Source organism: Mytilus galloprovincialis, chromosome 8, assembly GCF_965363235.1.
Source record: "Mytilus galloprovincialis chromosome 8, xbMytGall1.hap1.1, whole genome shotgun sequence".
Classification (NCBI taxonomy): Eukaryota; Metazoa; Mollusca; class Bivalvia; order Mytilida; family Mytilidae; genus Mytilus; species Mytilus galloprovincialis.
In genome coordinates this window covers 69,218,212-69,239,186 of record NC_134845.1, presented here as the reverse complement: position 1 = coordinate 69,239,186, position 20,975 = coordinate 69,218,212, and the positions used below count along the sequence as shown (strand labels likewise).

At 33.0% G+C, this 20,975-nt stretch overlaps 1 protein-coding gene across 3 annotated transcripts in view; it reads left to right on the top strand.

The window, feature by feature from the left end:
- LOC143042458 (uncharacterized) overlaps positions 1–20,975 on the top strand; it is a 58,999-nt gene that overhangs the window by 13,223 nt on the left and 24,801 nt on the right. The window contains exons 4-9 of one of the 3 annotated variants that reach the window (XM_076214755.1): positions 3,017–3,123; positions 3,761–4,008; positions 17,522–17,683; positions 17,971–18,011; positions 18,981–19,094; positions 20,382–20,424. In XM_076214755.1, coding sequence (XP_076070870.1) covers positions 3,017–3,123; positions 3,761–4,008; positions 17,522–17,683; positions 17,971–18,011; positions 18,981–19,094; positions 20,382–20,424 — 715 coding nt within the window. Of the gene's footprint in view, positions 1–3,016; positions 3,124–3,760; positions 4,009–17,521; positions 17,684–17,970; positions 18,012–18,980; positions 19,095–19,116; positions 20,425–20,975 lie in introns of those variants that run through there. The other 2 variants (XM_076214754.1, XM_076214756.1) reach the window with 2 other exon arrangements.

Genomic DNA, 20,975 nt, shown 5'->3' with positions numbered 1-20,975 from the left:
AAATAGAAATTTACATCTTAATTTTCTAGCAAATTCATTAAAGTCTCTCATTAAATCATTTTTTGCCCCTTTCAATGCGGGAGCAGGTATGAATTTCAACCCTTTTGAAAGCAGCAAATATTCATTGTCAGTTAAAGTTTTCATTGACAGATTAACCACATGCTGTTTAGCCTGTTTTATTTGGAATTTTATTTTTGATTGTTGCATTGCAACTTTGTTTCTTTGGCGCTTGTCGTACTTTTTCTTTTTCATATGAACATTAAAGCGTCTAGCCATGACTGCCGCAATATCGCAGAGATGAAGTTGTCTTGTGTGTCAATGCAGACTGGGAAACTCAATGGGGTGTGGCTGGATAGCATAGCTATTATCTGATTGGTCATTAATATAAATTTACTGATTGACAGGAAGTAACGAAAACATTGGAAGTTTAACACATTTTTATATTGGTAATTATCCCATATGAAAAATATCAAAACAATAAAATATTTACTGTTCATCATGCGTTATGGAATACAAAAAGCGACTAAATAATGTCTGATAAAAAAGAATAACATACCATTAAATAGAAAATTAATCTCAATGTGAAAAAACATATAGTCTGTCAATTAATCACGTTCAAAATTTTACGCACTCATCCAGTAGGTATGAACAATATGTTCATGTTTACACAGTATAATGTTTATTACACAGTTAATTAGTATGGTCTTCCTCTCCTGTTGTTGCCCTTTTTGAAATGGATGTTGGATCTCTTCCATGTAGGGATGGGTTGTTTGGCACGTATGTCGGTTTTGAACTCTGCTAGATCCTTCTCCTGGCGTTCCTTCATGTCCAAGAATCTCTTAGCCAAATCGGATCGAGCCAGACCGGCACATTTAGTTGATACACCAATGATAGTTTTGATGTTATCTAGTTTTTTCTTAATTTCCCCATCAATGTCAGAAATTTTATTGTCTAGGAATTTAACGGACTCTGTAAGGAGGGTCGTTTTGGTTTCCTTCAGCTTGGTTGTCCATATTTCTACCAGTTCCTTTGAATAATCTCTATTCAGGAGGTCCGGTCTACAATCAAGAAGGATTTTGCAGAATGGAGCTACTTATCCGAAGCTTATCGGCAATTACAATCGCATCACTACACAAGTCTTGACGGTTTTGACTTCAAGGTTCTCAGAAATAATATCAATGATTATGTCACTAGAATGCACATTCATAATGAAATTGACGAAATTTCATTCAAATACATGATAAATGGCAATCAGAAAAATTACGGACCGGGACAAATGCATATATTACCAAAAATACATAAAATAAATTTTGTAGATTATGACAATGTCATGAGTATAGGATTTAATATTGATTTAATAGTTCCTCCAGGGAGACCTATCATTTCCCAGATTGGTACGATCACTGAATACATAGGTCGTTATGTTGATTATTTTCTTGTGCCAATAGTTAAGAAACACCATACTTTCATCAGAGATTCATCTGATTTTATACAAAAAATAGAAACAATCAAACCATTAGACAATTGCCTATTATGTAGTTTTGACATAAGTCAGATGTTTACCAACTGTCCAATTGAAGAAATTCTTTTAGCAGTAAGAGCAGCATATGATGCATTTGATAAATCGCATTACACTATAAAATATCCCTCTACAGATGATTTAGTTTCCCTCTTGGGATATGTTCTGCAATATAATATCTTTGAATTTAATGATCAATTATATCAACAATGTCTAGGTTCTGCAATTGGGGCCTGCTGTGCACCAGAGTGTTGTAATATTTTATTATATCAAATAATGAAAGAAATTATTTCGTCATTTCCTTACAAGACAAACATAATTTATTATGCCAGATACATGGATGATGGAATAATAATACACCACGGTAAAAGACATGAACTTGAAGAATTTTTTAAATTGGCTAATAGCCATCACAAATTTCTCAAATTCACATATGAAATTTCAGAATCTGACACAACATTTCTAGACGTTCATTTATTCACGGGCAGAAGATTTCTAGCAGATAATATATTAGACATGAAAACCCATTTCAAACCTACGAATTCTTTTCTATATTTGCACAGAAATAGCTCTCATAAGGAGCACGTGTTTAAAGCATTTATCCGGGGAGAAGTAATTCGTTACAGAAGATCAACAAACAATGATAATGACCTTAGAGAAATTCTCTTAAAGTTCAAACAGAATTTGATAAATAGGGGTTACACTGACACTGAAATCATGTCTAGCTTCAATGAAGCCTTAACCAAAGAGAGAAAGCATTTGTTTTCAACTAAGGAAGGGAAACGTAAAGAGGAAATTCCTCTTGTAATGGCTACTAAATATAATCCTTGCATAAGCAAACTACGAAAACACCTTTTAAAACATTGGCATCTCATAAGAGATAATGTGGTTTGCAATGAAGTATTCACAAAAACACCGATAATTGCTTATAAAAGGCACAGAAATTTATCAGATATTCTGACATCGACCAAGGTAAAGAAACCATAATTTTTGAAATATATAGGACAATCCCTGATGATGGCGGACCTATATAACAATATTTTATTTATCATAAAAAATACCGCCGAAACGCTATATTAGTGTAGGATTGATTGCAAACATATAAAATTTATAAATAGCATATATAATACAAACTTGATAATTTCTTATCAGAAGGAATATATCTCTTTATAAACATAATTATAGATTATGTGATATAATTATTGTAGGACATTAGTAAAACCAATATATTTCGATATGGTTCCGAACATGAACCTTGCAATGTTCTATGAAAACAATGATAGTAATTGTGTGAAGATGAAGAGGGAAGCCGTGGACGTTGGGTTTCGCTTTATCTTAATTAATAAAATAATGAGTTATAGGGTTAGTGTAAGGGTGTAAAATAAATTGCTGATCTTTTAACCTCTGTTTTTTTGGTGTTCGAATTCGAGCCATCACAATACATTAGTTAATTATCCGTTTTGTTTTTGTATACAAATTTGAGAATTCTAATTTCAGTTCAAGACGAAGACGGAGATGTTGTCAGATGTCGGTGGGCGGTCAATTCTATAACGGATGAATGTGGAAGCGTATGCTACATATTAAGAAACTCCGTTTTGGATCCGGTAGTGTTTTATTATCGATTGCAAATATTTCAACATAGCATACTACAAAACTTTTCTAGAAACTACCAAATAGAGTCAACATGCATTACGGTTAAAACAATATATTCACCCCCCCCCCCCAAAAAAAAACAAACAACCCAAGCCAAACAAACAAAAACAAGAAAAACAAATTATACTTTTAGCGAACACGTATTTAGACATTTTAATCCATATCCAATGCAAATTATTACAGTGTTACTATGAGCTCATTGAGAGTCAGTCTGTCCTGTGTAGTATTTTGTACATTTGTTTTACATGGTGTAACAGTTATGATACGTTCATGTTACATTCTGAGTTATAAAATGTCACATTGGAGGGACGCCTCTTTTTTAAACATTACAAAATTCCACAAAAAATAAACTCATCATAGATGCTATGACATAAATGTTATACTCCAGAGGCTCGTTTTCTCTACAAAAGACTTCAGTTTCGTTTGAATCAATAAAGTGAAAAAGGTTAAGAAGGTATGCAGTAAGAATTATACATTATGGCATATAATATGCATTGTGTGCAGATAAAGGGTTAACAGACAGTATCACCGTAATTTAACAAAACATGGTCTACTGGATAATGTATATCTTATACTTTTTCTTTACAGTCAAATTGTATTCTATATATTAACGCCATTCCTACGACTGGTCTTTATGCTGTTGCTCTACAACTTGAGGACTTTGGTAAACAACAAGATACAATTGCACTCAGCAGCGTACCGTTACAATTTATAGTGAATGTTGTTGATAGTACTAATCCCTGTGAAAATAAACCAAGAATAGAAATACCAGTGATAGTGATTCCTTCATATTCGATGTATCATCAAACTATTACTGCAAGATCCACGGGTTCACAGTACGTATTAATGCTTCTAATGATTGAACTTACCATGTAAGAGGTAACATACTTGGTTAAAATACACAATTTAAAAACAAATCAGAATACTTCAGACTTTGAACGAAATATTTTAATGCGTATAGAAACACTGACATAATTAACAGTAGGCCTATGACTTATTGCTTTAAGTGACGCTTATATTCACCAAAGGTACCAAAATGAATACCGAACTAAAACGAATATTCAACACGGAGAGACCGTATATATCAATGACATTCGAATCGTAACTTATAAAAGAAAGACGAAAGAGACCATAAGGATATTCAAACGGACAATGTCGTGGCAATTAATAGTGGAGCGGCGGAGAGGACAATTTTAGAAATTTAAATTACCTAAATACCTCAAAGAATTTTAATGTCTTAAATTGTCTATCGATTATCAAGCTTCAGAAAAATGTGTGTCGTAAATATCAAATCTGGTACAAATGACGTTTAACACACACTTAACTGACATTAACCAACCTACAACGAATACCCCACTGCTGATTCGATAGACAAATCTCATAACTTACCCCTTCTAAAAGTAATTTGTGAACGAAATTGGCAAATACAGTTACTATTGATCTTCAAAAACTATAAAGGCATTTTAAAATAGTTCTATATGTGGAGTAGTATGCATCTGAAAATAGTTGAAAATAACGCTGGAAAATCATCGTTTTTGACCTGATATTATTTGCACGTGCAATATAGATGTGTTTTAAAGGTACAACATGAAAGCAGCTGTATTATAATCAATCGACCTGATTTACATTTTGAAGTTAATGCGTAAGAAGATAAATATTTGGCTAAGTAACTGCTTTTTATCCCGAACTCAAGTCATAATATTTGTCACACATTAACCGAAGCTGGGGTGGATTCTAGTTATATGGTAGCAATACAAAGTTAGATGTTTAGTTTCGCATTATGGCCCCTGTGAATTTTTTAAATATGAAAGTTTTTGTACAATAAAATTGATTTTTAGATAATTGAAGAATAATAAAGCCTTCTTAGTGGGTTTATATGAACATTTAGATTGTTTTTAACATGTTTTATAGGCCATTTATATGATTGACAGTCCGTATTTTCCTATCCGTACCGTCCATAGGTCCATACATTATTGTATTGTTTATCAACAAAGATTTTGCGCTCGATCTTTTCAATTCAATTTTATGGAAAAACGAGCAGAAATGCATATGATTTTTTTTTGGACCACTTGATAGATATAAACCTATGGATTCAGGAAAGGTATCACTGTAATTGATTGAAATTTTCCTTTAGACCAAATTTTGGAGACTTTTGTGACATGTTCACCCCCCTTTTTTGCTATATTTTGTATCTAAGAAATGCAGATTGTTGCCATGGTTATACCCAAAAGGGATTATATTTCACCCTTATGGCATTAGAAATCAAATCTATGGAAGATTCTCTTTCTATAAGTAAATATACATGCATAACACACATATAAAGCCTTGTTTGTTAGACAGGAGGGGGAAGAGGGTGTTTAAAATTATGAGTGTCAATTTTAAGTTTTTTTCCTAACTGTGTATTGCTACCTATGCTCTTATTAGGCCATTCAGCGAAAACCATTTGTAGTTATAATCAAGCTAATTTCTAGTTCATTTTATAATTTCCGAAGTCTTATGATTTCTTTATGGTGTGTGGTATTAATGTTTATTCGTTTATGTTGAATTTAACAGGAAAAGTGAATACCATCGTGAGTGCGCATGGTTTTCAAGTGTGTTTGTTGTGTTTTGTATTCAAGTCAATGAAAAATTTTACTCTTTCGTTAAATAAAATAATTATATGCCCTTATAAGTTGAAAAAATATTTCAGAAAACATGATGTTACATTTCATCTTTGTCATCTGCTATGTCGGCTGATACGGCCTGGACAGTTATCATAGGTAGCAGGATTATAATTTAGTACGCCAGACGCGCGTTTCGTCTACATTAGACTCATCAGTGATGCTCATATCAAAGTCGAAGAGCATTGAGGATCCAAACTACCAAAAATAAGTGTCAAATTCGGCTAAGGTAATCTTTTCCTGGGATAAGAAAATCCTTAGTTTTTTTCTAAAAATTCAAAGTTTTGTTAACAGGACATTTATAAAAATTACCACATAATTGATATTCATGTCAACACTGAAGTGCTGACTACTGGGCTGGTGATACCCTCGGGGACGAAACGTCCCCCAGCAGTGGCATCGACCCAGTGTGGTGTAAATAGTTATCAAAGGTACCAGGATTATAATTTAGTACGCCAGACGCGCGTTTCGTCTACATAAGACTCATCAGTGATGCTCATATCAAAGTCGAAGAGCATTGAGGATCCAAAATTCCAAAAATAAGTATCAAATACGGCTTAGGTAATCTTTTCCTGGAATAAGAAAATCCTTAGTTTTTTTCTAAAAATTCAAAGTTTTGTTAACAGGACATTTATAAAAATGACCACATAATTCATATTCATGTCAACACTGAAGTGTTGACTACTGGGCTGGTGATACCCCCGGGGACGAAATGTCCCCCAGCAGTGGCATCGACGCAGTGTGGTGTAAATAGTTATCAAAGGTACCAGGATTATAATTTAGTACGCCAGACGCGCGTTTCGTCTACATAAGACTCATCAGTGATGCTCATATCAAAGTCGAAGAGCATTGAGGATCCAAAATTCCAAAAATAAGTGTCAAATACGGCTAAGGTAATCTTTTCCTGGAATAAGAAAATCCTTATTTTTTTTCTAAAAATTCAAAGTTTTGTTAACAGGACATTTATAAAAATGACCACATAATTGATATTCATGTCAACACTGAAGTGCTGACTACTGGGCTGGTGATACCCCCCGGGGACGAAACGTCCCCCAGCAGTGGCATCGACGCAGTGTGGTGTAAATAGTTATCAAAGGTACCAGGATTATAATTTAGTACGCCAGACGCGCGTTTTGTCTTCATAAGACTCATCAGTGACGCTTATATCAAAATAGTTGTAAAGCCAAACAAATACAAAGTTGAAGAGCATTGAGGATCCAAAATTCCAAAAAGTTGTGCCAAATACGGCTAAGGTAATCTATTTCTGGGACAAGAAAATCCTTAATTTTTTCTAAAAATTCAAAGTTTTGTAAACAGGACATTTATAAAAATGACCACATAATTGATATTCATGTCAATACTGAAGTGCTGACTAATGGGCTAGTGATACCCTCGGGGACGAAACATCCACCAACAGTGGCATAGACCCAGTGGTGTAAATAGTTATCAAAGGTACCAGGATTAAAATTGGTACGCCAGACCCGCGTTTCGTCTACATCAGATTCATCAGTGACGCTCTTATCAAAAAAGTTGTAAAGCCAATCAATACAAAGTTGAAGATCATTGAGGATCCAAAATTCCAAAAAGTTGTGCCAAATACGGCTAAGGATATCTATTCCTAGGATAAGAAAATCCTTAGTTTTTTTCTAAAAATTCAAAGTTTTGTAAACAGGAAATTTCTAAAAATGACCACATAATTGATATCCATGTCAACACTGAAGTGCTAACTACTGGGCTGGTGATACCCTCGGGGAAGAAACGTCCAACAGCAGTGGCATCGACCCAGTGGTGTAAATATTTATCAAAGGTACCAGGATTATAAAAAGGTACGCCAGACGCGCGACATTGTCGCAACTATCTTCATTTTGACAAAAACACATATCAGTTCAAGGAAGACCCTAGTCCTTGCAAATCGATACATGCTGCCTGGTTTGCCTTTTCCCCCAAACAATTTGTTTACCGATTTAAAAAAAAGTGGAACCCACTCAAGGCATGCAGATTAATGAGAATACTGGTGACGAAAACTTGGTCAAGAAACGAAACAATGTCGTGAGCTGGTAAGTAAATCGTCTGCTATCCTGCCAATTCTAATTCTTCATTGACGTTAATTGTGGCCTTTGCGGCTTCTGCAATTAAAATATCACTTGCAAATATAAAAAATGTCATAACAAGGATATTTAACTACACTTTCGAACAACAAATCATACGCAGATTTATCATTTATCAAATTCTGCTAACTTTTGTAGCTTTTATAAAACAACCTATGATACGTTAATGCGGTTGATTCTGTCCATGGATTTGTTCGATAGTTCATTAAAAAAAATATTCGTTTCGCCTCCGTTTGCTGTAGTTACTATTAGACTATTGGGTCCAGATTTTGTTGATATGATTGAAATTTAACCCATATCAGAATTGAAGATAATGAATATGTCAACACAGACTTTAACTCGCTTTTATTGGCATCGCGCGGATCCACTTTTAACGAGGGAGTGAAATTGTTCTATATTCATTGACTTGAATACAAAACACAACAAACACACCTGAAAACCAAGTGCACCCTACAATGACATTCACTATCTTTGTTGAATTAAACATACACGAATAAAAATCAATACCAAACAACATAAAGATTCTGAAATTCTAAAATCAACAAGAAATCATCTTGATTATGATTGCAAATGATCTTCGCTAAATAGCCTAATAAGAGCACATAGCTAGAAACAACACCAGCTTCGATTAATGTGTGAAAAATATCCGGACTTGAATTTGGGACAAAAAGAAGATATTTAGCCAATTTTTTATCTACTTACGCATTAACTTCAAAAAGTAAATCGGGTCGATAGAGGTACAATAATGCTGCTTTCCTGTTGTACCTTTATAACAAATCTATATTGCACGTGCAATTAATTTTGTATAAAAAGGTACAAAACGATGATTTTTCCGCGTTATTTTCAACTATTTTCAGATGCATACTATGTACTACTCCACATATAGAACTACTATAAAAATGCCTTCATGTTTTTGAAGTTCAAGGGTTACTGCATTTGCCAATTGCGTTCACAAACCTTTTTTAGAAGGGGTAAGTTATGAGATTTGTCTATCAAATCAGCAGTGGGGTATTCGTTGTAGATTGGGTAACGTCACTTAAGGTTGTTTTTAACGTCATTTGTACCAGATTTGATATTTACGACAAACACTTTTCTGAAGCTGGATAATCGATAGACAATTTAAGACATTAAAAGTATATGAGGTATTTAGGTAATTTAAACTCGTTATCTAAGCGACTTTTTCAACAATTGCGGCTCCACTATAAAAGAAACGACATGCTACACAATCACATCTTAGAAAACCAGACATTCATCTCCCAATTGATACGATCTTCCCGGGCTTGTTTTTCCTGTCATGATTGCTTTGATAGAGGGTTGCTGAACATAAGGATGGTATCGCTTCAAAAGTCAAAAAGTATTAAAAGACAATGTGTTGTTTGAGTTTGCGTGAATATTTCCTGCTTTTGGATTATAGCTCTTCATCTTTTGTATAAGCTTTGGATTTCAAATATTTTGGCTACGAGCATCACTGAAGAGACATGTATTGTCGAAATGCGCATCTGCTGCAGGAAAATTGGTACCGTTAATGTCATGACTACCACTAGGTCGATGCCTCTGCTGGTGGACTGTTAGTCCCGAGGGTATCACCTACCCAGTAGCCAGTACATCGGTACTAGCATGAAAATACGGATTCTTTGTGTTATCAAAATTTGCTGTTACAAAATGTTAGAAATTATTATAAATAAAGGAATGTATCTTCCTCATGCAAAACTCTGATTCTTTACACGGATTTGGCTATACTTTTTGGACCGTTTGGATTATAGCTCTTCATCTTTTGTATGAGCTTTGGATTTCTAATATTTTGACCACGAGCATCACTGAAGAGACATGTGTTGTCGAAATGCGAATCTGATGCCGAAACATTGATACCGTTAATGTCATTACTACCACTGGGTCGATGCCTCTGTTGGTGGACTGTTAGTCTCGAGGGTATCACCTACCCATTAGCCAGTACATCGGTACTAGCATGAAAATACGGATTTTTTGTGTTATCAAAATTTGCTGTTACAAAATGTTAGAAATTATTATAAATTAAGGAATGTATCTTCCTCATGCAAAGCTCTGATTCTTTTCACGGATTTGGCTATACATTTAGAACCTTTTGGATTATAGCACTTCATCTTTTGTATAAGCTTTGGATTTCTAATATTTTGACCACGAGCATCACTGAAGAGACATGTGTTGTCGAAATGCGAATCTGATGCAGGAAAATTGATAACGTCAATGTCATTACTACCACTGGGTCGATGCCTCTGTTGGTGGACTGTTAGTCCCCGAGGGTATCACCTACCCATTAGTCAGTACATCGGTACTAGCATGAAAATACGGATTCTTTGTGTTATCAAAATTTGCTGTTACAAAATGTTAGAAATTATTATCAATTAAGGAATGTATCTCCGTCATGCAAAGCTCTGATTTCTTTCACGGATTTGGCTATACTTTTTGGACCTTTTGGATTATAGGTCTTCATCTTTTGTATAAGCTTTGGATTTCAAATATTTTGGCCACGAGCATCACTGAAGAGACCTGTTTTGTCGAAATGCGCATCTGGTGCAAGAAATTTGGTAACGTTGACGAGGGAGTAAAATTGTTCATTGACTTGAATACAAAACACAACAAACACACCTGAAAATCAAGCGCACCCTACAATGACATTCACTATCTCTGTTAAATTAATCATAAACGAATAAAAATCAATACCAAACAACATAAAGAATTCATAAGCCTTCGGAAATTCTAAAATCAACAAGAAATAAGCTTGATTATGACTGCAAATGATCTTCGCTAAATAGCCTACTAAGGGCACATAGCTAGAAACAACACCAGCTTCGGTTAATGTCTGAAAAATATCCGGACTTGAATTTGGGACAAAAAGAAGATATTTAGCCAATTTTTTATCTACTTACGCATTCACTTCAAAAAGTAAATCGGATCGATAATGGTATAATAAGGCTGGTTTTCTGTTGTACCTTTAAAACAAATCTATATTGCACGTGCAAATAATGCCACGTACAAAACGATGATTTTTCCGCGTTATTTTCAACTATTTTCAGATGCATACTACTCCACATATAGAACTACTTTAAAAATGCCTTTTCGTTTTTGAAGTTCAAGGGTAACTGCATTGCCAATTGCGTTCACAAACTTTTTTTAGAAGGGGTAAATTATGAGATTTATCTATCGAAGCAGCAGTGGGGTATTCGTTGCAGATTGGGTAACGTCACTTAAGGTTGTTTTTAACGTCATTTGTACCAGATTTGATATTTACGACAAACACTTTTCTGAAGCTGGATAATCGATAGACAATTTAAGACATTAAAAGTACATGAGGATTTAGGTAATTTAAACTCGTTATCTTAGCGACTTTTTCAACAATTGCGGCTTCACTATAAAAGAAACGACATGCTACACAATCACATCTTAGAAAACCAGACATTCATCTCCCAATTGATACAATCTTCCCGGGCTTGTTTTTCCTGTCATGATTGCTTTGATAAAGGGTTGCTGAACATAAGGAAGCTATCGCTTCAAAAGTAAAAAAGTATGAAAAGACAATGTGTTGTTTGAGTTTGCGTGAATATTTCCTACTTTTGGATTATAGCTCTTCATCTTTTGTATAAGCTTTGGATTTCAAATATTTTGGCTACGAGCATCACTGAAGAGACATGTATTGTCGAAATGCGCATCTGGTGCAGGAAAATTGGTACCGTTAATGTCATTACTACCACTAGGTCGATGCCTCTGCTGGTGGACTGTTAGTCCCGAGGGTATCACCTACCCAGTAGCCAGTACATCGGTACTAGCATGAAAATACGGATTCTTTGTGTTATCAAAATTTGCTGTTACAAAATGTTAGAAATTATTATAAATAAAGGAATGTATCTTCCTCATGCATAGCTCTGATTCTTTTCACGGATTTGACTATACTTTTTGGACCTTTTGGATTATAGCTCTTCATCTTTTGTATGAGCTTTGGATTTCTAATATTTTGACCACGAGCATCACTGAAGAGACATGTGTTGTCGAAATGCGAATCTGATGCCGGAAAATTGATACCGTTAATGTCATTACTACCACTGGGTCGATGCCTCTGCTGGTGGATTGATAGTCCCGAGGGTATCACCTACCCATTAGCCAGTACATCGGTACTAGCATGAAAATACGGATTTTTTGTGTTATCAAAATTTGCTGTTACAAAATGTTACAAATTATTATAAATTAAGGAATGTATCTTCCTCATGCAAAGCTCTGATTCTTTTCACGGATTTGGCTATACATTTTGGACCTTTTGGATTAAAGCTCCTCATCTTTTGTATAAGCTTTGGATTTCTAATATTTTGACCACGAGCATCACTGAAGAGACATGTGTTGTCGAAATCCGAATCTGATGCAGGAAAATTGATACCGTTAATGTCATTACTACCACTGGGTCGATGCCTCTGCTGGTGGACTGTTAGTCCCCGAGGGTATCACCTACCCATTAGCCAGTACATCGGTACTAGCATGAAAATACGGATTCTTTGTGTTATCAAAATTTGCTGTTACAAAATGTTAGAAATTATTATAAATTAAGGAATGTATCTCCGTCATGAAAAGCTTTGATTCCTTTCACGGATTTGGCTATACTTTTTGGACTTTTTGGATTATAAGTCTTCATCTTTTGTATAAGCTTTGGATTTCAAATATTTTGGCCACGAGCATCACTGAAGAGACCTGTATTGTCGAAATGCGCATCTGGTGCAAGAAGTTTGGTAACGTTGACGAGGGAGTAAAATTGTTCATTGACTTGAATACGAAACACAACAAACACACCTGAAAATCAAGCGCACCCTACAATGACATTCACTATCTCTGTTAAATTAAACATAAACGAATAAAAATCAATACCAAACAACATAAAGAATTCATAAGCCTTCGGAAATTCTAAAATCAACAAAAAATAAGCTTGATTATGACTGCAAATGATCTTCGCTAAATAGCCTAATAAGGGCACATAGCTAGAAACAACACCAGCTTCGATTAATGTGTGAAAAATATCCGGACTTGAATTTGGGACAAAAAGAAGATATTTAGCCAAATTTTTATCTACTTACGCATTCACTTCAAAAAGTAAATCGGATCGATAAAGGTATAATAAGGCTGGTTTCCTGTTGTACCTTTAAAACAAATCTATATTGCACGTGCAAATAATGTCACGTACAAAACGATGATTTTTCCGCGTTATTTTCAACTTTTTTCAGATGCATACTACTCCACATATAGAACTACTTTAAAAATGCCTTTATGTTTTTTAAGTTCAAAGGGTAACTGCATTGCCAATTGCGTTCACAAACTTTTTTTAGAAGGGGTAAGTTATGAGATTTTTCTATCGAATCAGCAGTAGGGTATTCGTTGTAGATTGGGTAACGTCAGTTGAGGTTGTTTTCAACGTCATTTGTACCAGATTTGATACTTACGACAAACACTTTTCTGAAGCTGAATAATCAAGACAATTTAAGACATTAAAATTCCATGAGGTATTTAGGTAATTTAAACTCGTTATCTAAGCGATGTTTTCAACAATTGCGGCTTCACTATAAAAAGAACGACATGCTACACAATCACATCTTAGAAAACCAGACATTCATCTCCCAAATGATACGACTTTTCCCGGGCTTGTTTTTCCTTCATAATTGCTTTGATAGAGGGTTGCTGAAAATAAGGAAGCTATCGCTTCAAAAGTCAAAAAGTATGAAAAGACAATGTGTTGTTTGAGTTTGCGTTAATATTTCTTGCTTATGGATTATAGCTCTTCATCTTTTGTATAAGCTTTGGATTTCAAATATTTTGGCCACGAGGATCACTGAAGAGACATGTACTGTCAAAATGCGCATCTGGTGCAGGAAAATTTGTACCGTTAATGTCATTACTACCACTGGGTCCATGTCTCTGCTGGTGGACTGTTAGTCCCCGAGGGTATCACCTACCCAGTAGGCAGTACTTCTGTACTGGCATGAAAATACGCGATTTTTTTGTGTTATCAAAATTTGCTGTTACAAAATTTTAGAAATTATTATAAATTAAGGAATGTATCTCCCTCATGCAAAGTTCTGATTCCTTTCACGGATTTGGCTATACTTGTTGGACCTTTTGGATTATAGCTCTTCATCTTTTGTATAAACTTTGGATTTCAAATATTTTGGCCACGAGCATCACTGAAAAGACATGTATTGTCGAAATGCGCATCTGATGCAGGAAAATTGGTACCATTAATGTCATTACTACCACTAGGTTGATGCCTCTGCTGGTGGACTGTTAGTCCCCGAGGGTATCACCTACCCAGTAGCCAGTACTTCGGTACTTGCATGAAAATACGGATTCTTTTGTGTTATCAAAACTTGCTGTTACATAATTTCATGAGATATATCACTATGTACCTAAGTTTTAATATACGAGGGGAGAAAATTTCAATGCAATCTTAGCTCACTCCTCAAACCAAAATTTATGTGTTACGACAGGTCGCAACTTACAATTCAGAAAGATATCTTATCATTCTCTGATATAGGTTTTGAAAAGAAGTGAAAATAAGCCCTAATCAAAATTTTAAATATTACCTTCACCTCTGATCTTTACCTTATTTTCTTATTTTTTGGACCAAGGACCTCAAATCAAAGGATCATATTATATCTCTATCACTTATTGTTTACAAGATACAAATGCATATCATTTATATTAAATGCATAATGGGAAACACTCATCTGGAGTGTTCGTATCGTTTCGGCCAATATAGGACAAATTACGCGAAGGATATAACAAGCAGTTTTATAAAATAAATGTGTTGCATGCTTTTACGGTTACCGAGTAAATGCAGTCACAAGTATAACAGTGTTCGGGGAGATCATTCATACAGAGAAAAGTATTCGGTTGCGAAGGTTTGGCGGAATAAGAAAAATAGAATAATAATCAGAACAAATACATAATTTCTTTCCACAGAAAAGTGAAAATACCTAATAATCAGAACAAATACAAAAGGTATTTCCATAGAAAATTGGAAAGACCTTATGAGAAGAAAATCAATAGGTCTTTCAACAGAAATGTGAAAAGTGCAAAGACCTAATAATAATTAGACCAAATACAATAGGTCTTTCCAAATAAAAGTGGCACGACCTAATGATGCAATGCTAGTTATAAAAAAGCCGCATGTTGGTACAAAATTTATTATTTTAACATTAAATATTCATGAAAAATGAAATATATCTACGGTATGATTGATTTCAATCATTTAGCAATTATTTACAAAATTTATAAATTAACATGTGTAATTATTTAGCAACCCACATTTAAGTTTGTTTGTATTAACATACACACATTCGTACGTGTTAATGTTTTAAATTCAATACCCATAATTACAATTGAGAAAAGAAATGGGGAATGTGTCAAAGCGACAACAACCCGCCCTGTATTTATAAAAATACTTATATGCTCAAATTTTTTATTATAAAGATATTAACATGTCCAACTTTTGTTTTTAACTTGAAATAATGATGTATTTTATAAGGAGGGAAAGATATATCATGTATATTGGTCATAACTTGAATAACAGTATATTCCATAAAAAGAAATATAGATAAAGCTATGTCATGTATATTGGTCACGATTTTTAAATCATAATTGTCAAGTAAATTTTGGACACATTTCAAAATGTTCAGTATGTGTCAATCCATACAGAGAAAAAAGAATGTCGAGAAATTTTAAGGCAGTATTCAAATGTCCAGAATGTGTAAAGAAATGTAAAGATCATATTCAAAATGTCGAGAATTTGATACAAATTATATATAAATCAGAAATTGTCAAAACAAATTAAGACACAAGTCCTACTTTTGGAGCAATTGTTCGCAAATTGAGACAAAAATTGTTTTTTTAGACTTTTGAAAACTTGTAATGTATTAAACCAATAGTTCAAAATGGTGAAATTGAAATAATCCCTTTATAATTTTACCCGCGCCATCACGTATCGGTTGACTGTTATGGCTTATCTGTTTCACAGATTATAGCGGATATGTTTCTAATGTCGTAACTAAAACCACGTCCCCTTTTCACGAATGTGACCTTCCGAATAAGACTTGTTGCCTGGTTTGTACCTACACGAACAACATGACGGGTGCCACATGTGGAGTAAGATCTGCTTACAATTCCGGAGCACCTTATGAGTGCATTTCTTTCTAACACAAACGATGCAAACGACTAAGCGCGCACATGTTTTGATAATTAGTTTTTTAACATACGTTTGCAAAGTTTACATAAACTTTTACAAACTATGCACTCGCTAAAAATGCGTCTACATTTTGTCTATTATAGTTGATAGTACAAACGCTACATTTGTTTCTAACTTCAACCTTGAGTAATAGTAAAATTATAAAAAAAAAAACATTGCAACAAACTGCTAAAAGATAAACAATGCAGTGAAATTTTATCCCTAGTGCCTATCCTATTGTATGAACTCACCAAAAATATAAAAGAATGATATGTAAATCAGGGCAATAGTTGGGAAACTTTTAAAAAGGGCCCATGCTTTAACAGTATACACAAGAAATACCGAAAAACTATCAATAATAATCTTAATTATGGGCAAAAAACTTTCATACATATGAAATAGGAACAACGGTGTAAAGTCTTGATATTTATTACTATGATGGTTGAAGGAACCGCATTTTAAAATTATAAACGCGTAATAGGTCTGTTTACAAACAACATGTGTATGCATTATTGAAAGTTCAAACAAGGTCATTACACACTGATTAAACGATGTATTTGTTTCTACTTTTGTAACGTTTAGCAAACGACCACAAACGCAACACAAAGTTTACAATATTTAGGTTAGAAATATATGCTCTCATAATGATCTACAGTATTTGGTGGTGGGATTTGTTATGCGAAGTATTGTGTTTTTTGTTGGTGTGTTTTGTGTACTATTGTTTGTCTGTCGGTCTGTTTCATTTTAAGCCATGGCGTTGTCAGTTCGTTTTTGATTTGTGAGTTTGATTGTCTCTCTGGTAATTTTTGTCCCTCATTAAGAAAATGCACAACACGAACACTACCAATAACATAGATTTATTTCAGTAGTTTAAAATGAAGAAATTAATAAAAAGTTGAAGATTTATAAAAAAAAAATCACAAAAGGTAACCGAGGCATCAGGAAAGCAAAACATGAAATTTAATATAATCATATGAACATTTTATCATGTTTAATAAAAAAAAATCGTCATTGATTTTGAATAGTTCTTCATTGTTAGCTGATAAAACGTATAGTAGTAGTTGTTTGGTTGACCTAGGAGTGAATCAATTATCTAAAAGGTCATTATTTTAATGGGAAGTTAATTCTAACATTTCTACTCTAAAACATTTCAAGCTGTAGGATACATCTTTGGTAGTTTCCGAACTCCTATATATTCATTTATTGTGTTTTATATTGTGATATGATAATTAATCAGATTAAATATTGTTTGAAACTAAAACAAATCGACCTTGTTGAAATAACGCATACAATGCACTGACAAAAATATCTCAGCTAAATAATATATTAACACATCTTTATGATTCAGAATTGCCGAAGTTAATATTGTATCGCCTGTTGGATTTATAAAGTCCGAGCTGTTAAGATATGGTTCTTCAAACGATCGTTGGTATGTTAATGTGACTTGGACTCCAACGAATGAAGATATTGGAATCCACATATTCTGTTATACAGCCATAGATGTTGACAGGCAAGCGTTTTTTGTATAAGTGTTGTATATATAACTCATTGGCTTTCACCAGAAAAGTTGAATACAGTTGATAATGTAATAACAACATGCTTAAATAACATTAAGATAACCTTCCTCATTGTTCCTGTTCAAATGTAAAACTCTGTTAAAAATGCACGATGACCGCTTGAAATTTTAATGTATTCATCTTTGTAAATTTTGATTGTTTTGGTTTAAACAGATATAGATTAATGTTGTTCATATATTCTGACTGGTGTATAAAAAAATAACTTCAATAAATATTTTAGGCAAGCATCTGACCAGGAATGTAAAACATTGAAAATAATAGGTAAGTAAAATATATAGGTATACTATATGATAAGGAATCGGTAACGCGATGAAATATTTTCCAACAGCATGCGCGAAATGAACTAATTTTATTGTGCATAGTACCAATGACAGTTTTAAATCGCAACGTCGTATTCAATTTGGATGTTATAATAGATTTCATAAACATGTCACGAATGCACTGACAACGGTACAAAGCTGTTAATGTGCAAAAATGGAATTAATTTTCAATTAGTTTAATATCGATTCATGAGAGAGGGATTCTAAAACGAAACATTTCTGTTTCGCTACCGAGTATAATATCTGAACCATTCTAGTTTTACTTATTTTTTTTTTTTTTTTTTTTTTAAAGTTCTCAATATTTGAAATAAAAAGAAAAAAAAGCAAATTCATACTATTACAAATGTACTATTGGAAAAAGGCATACGCCTGTTAACATGATACTTCTCAAAAATCCATCGGTTAATAAAACATTCACAAAATATAATCAACAATTGTTTCCGCTGGTGTTAAAATGATATGTATCGAAAAAATACGATATTCGCCTTTTTTTATATTTTGAAGTCGTCAAAAAGCAAAAAAGCTCAACAATTTTCTCAACTCAGTGTATCTCTTCAATTCTTTAAAAATGCTGAAGGAGTAGTTGTTTTTCTTATCAAATAAAACATTTTTTTTTTTTTTTCTTATTAAATTAAACACATTATTTTGTTTTCTTTAATATGACGTTTTTAATTTCACAATGACCTCTCACATACACCGCCCATTTTTGTAAGTTTACATGAAAAGACTTAATCAAATCGGTCAAGATTAATTTAAATTTGTAAATTTTCTGTTTCTTGAGTGTCAGAATCAAATATACACTACAGTTTCTGTCGAAACGTGCACATTTTGACACGTTTTTTTGCTATGTCGTATTTTGTTAAATTCTTGATATTTTCAAAAACGTTTTACTCTAAACATATGTTTGCAGATGCAGACGGCTGTGTATCCAATCCATGTTCGAATGGTGCATCATGTACTCAACTAATAAACGGGTATACATGTAAATGTGCTGTTGGCTTTACTGGCATATTTTGTGAAACAGGTAATATTTCTAGTTAGAAGTATTTTTAACTGCATAGAGAACTATATAATTATATGATTTGTTTGCTTTCAAGATATATTTTTATTTAGAAAATGAAAATAGTGCTATTTATATTATTTTTCGTGTACAATTCATTAGAACAAACAAATATTCTTCAATTTAATGTTGTTAAACTGTGATCAAATAATATATAGACACATGTTCATATAAGAGATTATAATACACATATAGCATTTAACATCAATGTATATAATCATTGCTTCAGCGTATACTTATTCCTTTCAAAAGAGTCTAACCAGTGTATTTTACTTCAATGTTATGAAATTGTTGAAAACAACTATATATATTATATATCTATAAACAGTCAAGCAAACATGTATATTATTTTAAAATATGTACATCTATTAATTTGGTCGTCTACGGCTGATATTCATGTTATATGTATTTGCTATTATTGTATAATGTCCACATTTATGTCCAATTTTTTAAATTGTTAATTGCAAAATAAATGTATAATCATTTCATGCACTTTGAATACGGGTCATCACAATTCTTTAGATTTATATTTTGATTAACTTCAGTCACCTTAATTTTTGTTTGTTCGTGACCAAATATTTAGATAAAATGCTGTAAATATTTGTTCTTATATTATTCAAATTGTATATGTAATATATCTGATATTTGTCTGCTTTAATCACACGTACTTTCCTTTATCTTTACAGATATTCCTAATTTGTGCCATACATAAGAATAAAAAAAGCCGTAACCCCATTTCTTATAATAACAAAACGTATATAGATATTAGAAGATGTGGTGCAAGTCATAATGAATAAAAAGTATACAATCATAGGTCAAAGTAAGGCCTTCATCACGGTTAAGTATGAATTTAAGGCACAATTAAATCTGCAACTCACACAAGATATCAAATGTTTGTCTATTTAGTCTGGAATTCTACTTGAATATGTAAATTACAATGTGAACTCTAAAAGTGGAATGCTAAAACAATAACAATCTATTTAGGACGTTGTTAAATGAAAAAGCAAAATCTACATCCTTTACTTTGACATTTTTAAATGCATTGCAAATGAATCAATTTATGTTTATTTTATGTTTGCGTAAGGTAAGCATGGTAAGGTCAAGTGTGAACTATTTTATGTACATTTAAGAGATATATATTTGATTTTAGTTAAATCATATACGCACTATTTTAATTATGATCTATCTCATATTGAATGTATTATACTTTTATTAAAATATCCGAAAAAGAAAATTTATTAACAATTTCAGACCAAATCAAAATGAATAGAATGAACCGGATACATAAAGATGAGTATGTATTTTACAATTTTAAATACATCTTTCATACATTTTACTTTCTCTATTCAGACAAAATGATAAGGTCAACACCTACGTTTTGACTTGCCAACACATGGCTATAATTTTAATGGAAATAAATAAAGTGTACATTTTGTATAGGTTGTTTTGGTTATTTCTTTTTCTCGACTTTCTATTATTCGTACGTTCCTTAAAGTATCACATCTATAATTTGGATGTACCTTACAGTATCTCATCTTTAATGTGTGTGTCCCTCACAGTATCTCATCTTTAATGTGTGTGTCCCTCGCAGTATATCATATGTTATGTTAGTGTCCCTTATATTATCTTATCTATAATATGGGTGTCCCTTACAGTATCTTATCTTTAATTTGGGTTTCCTTACAGTATCTTATCTATAATATGGGTGTCCCTTACAGTATCTTATCTATAATTTGAGTGTCCCATACAGTATCTTATCTATAATTTGAGTGTCCCTTACAGTATCTTATCTATAATTTGAGTGTCCCATACAGTATCTTATCTATAATTTGAGTGTCCCTTACA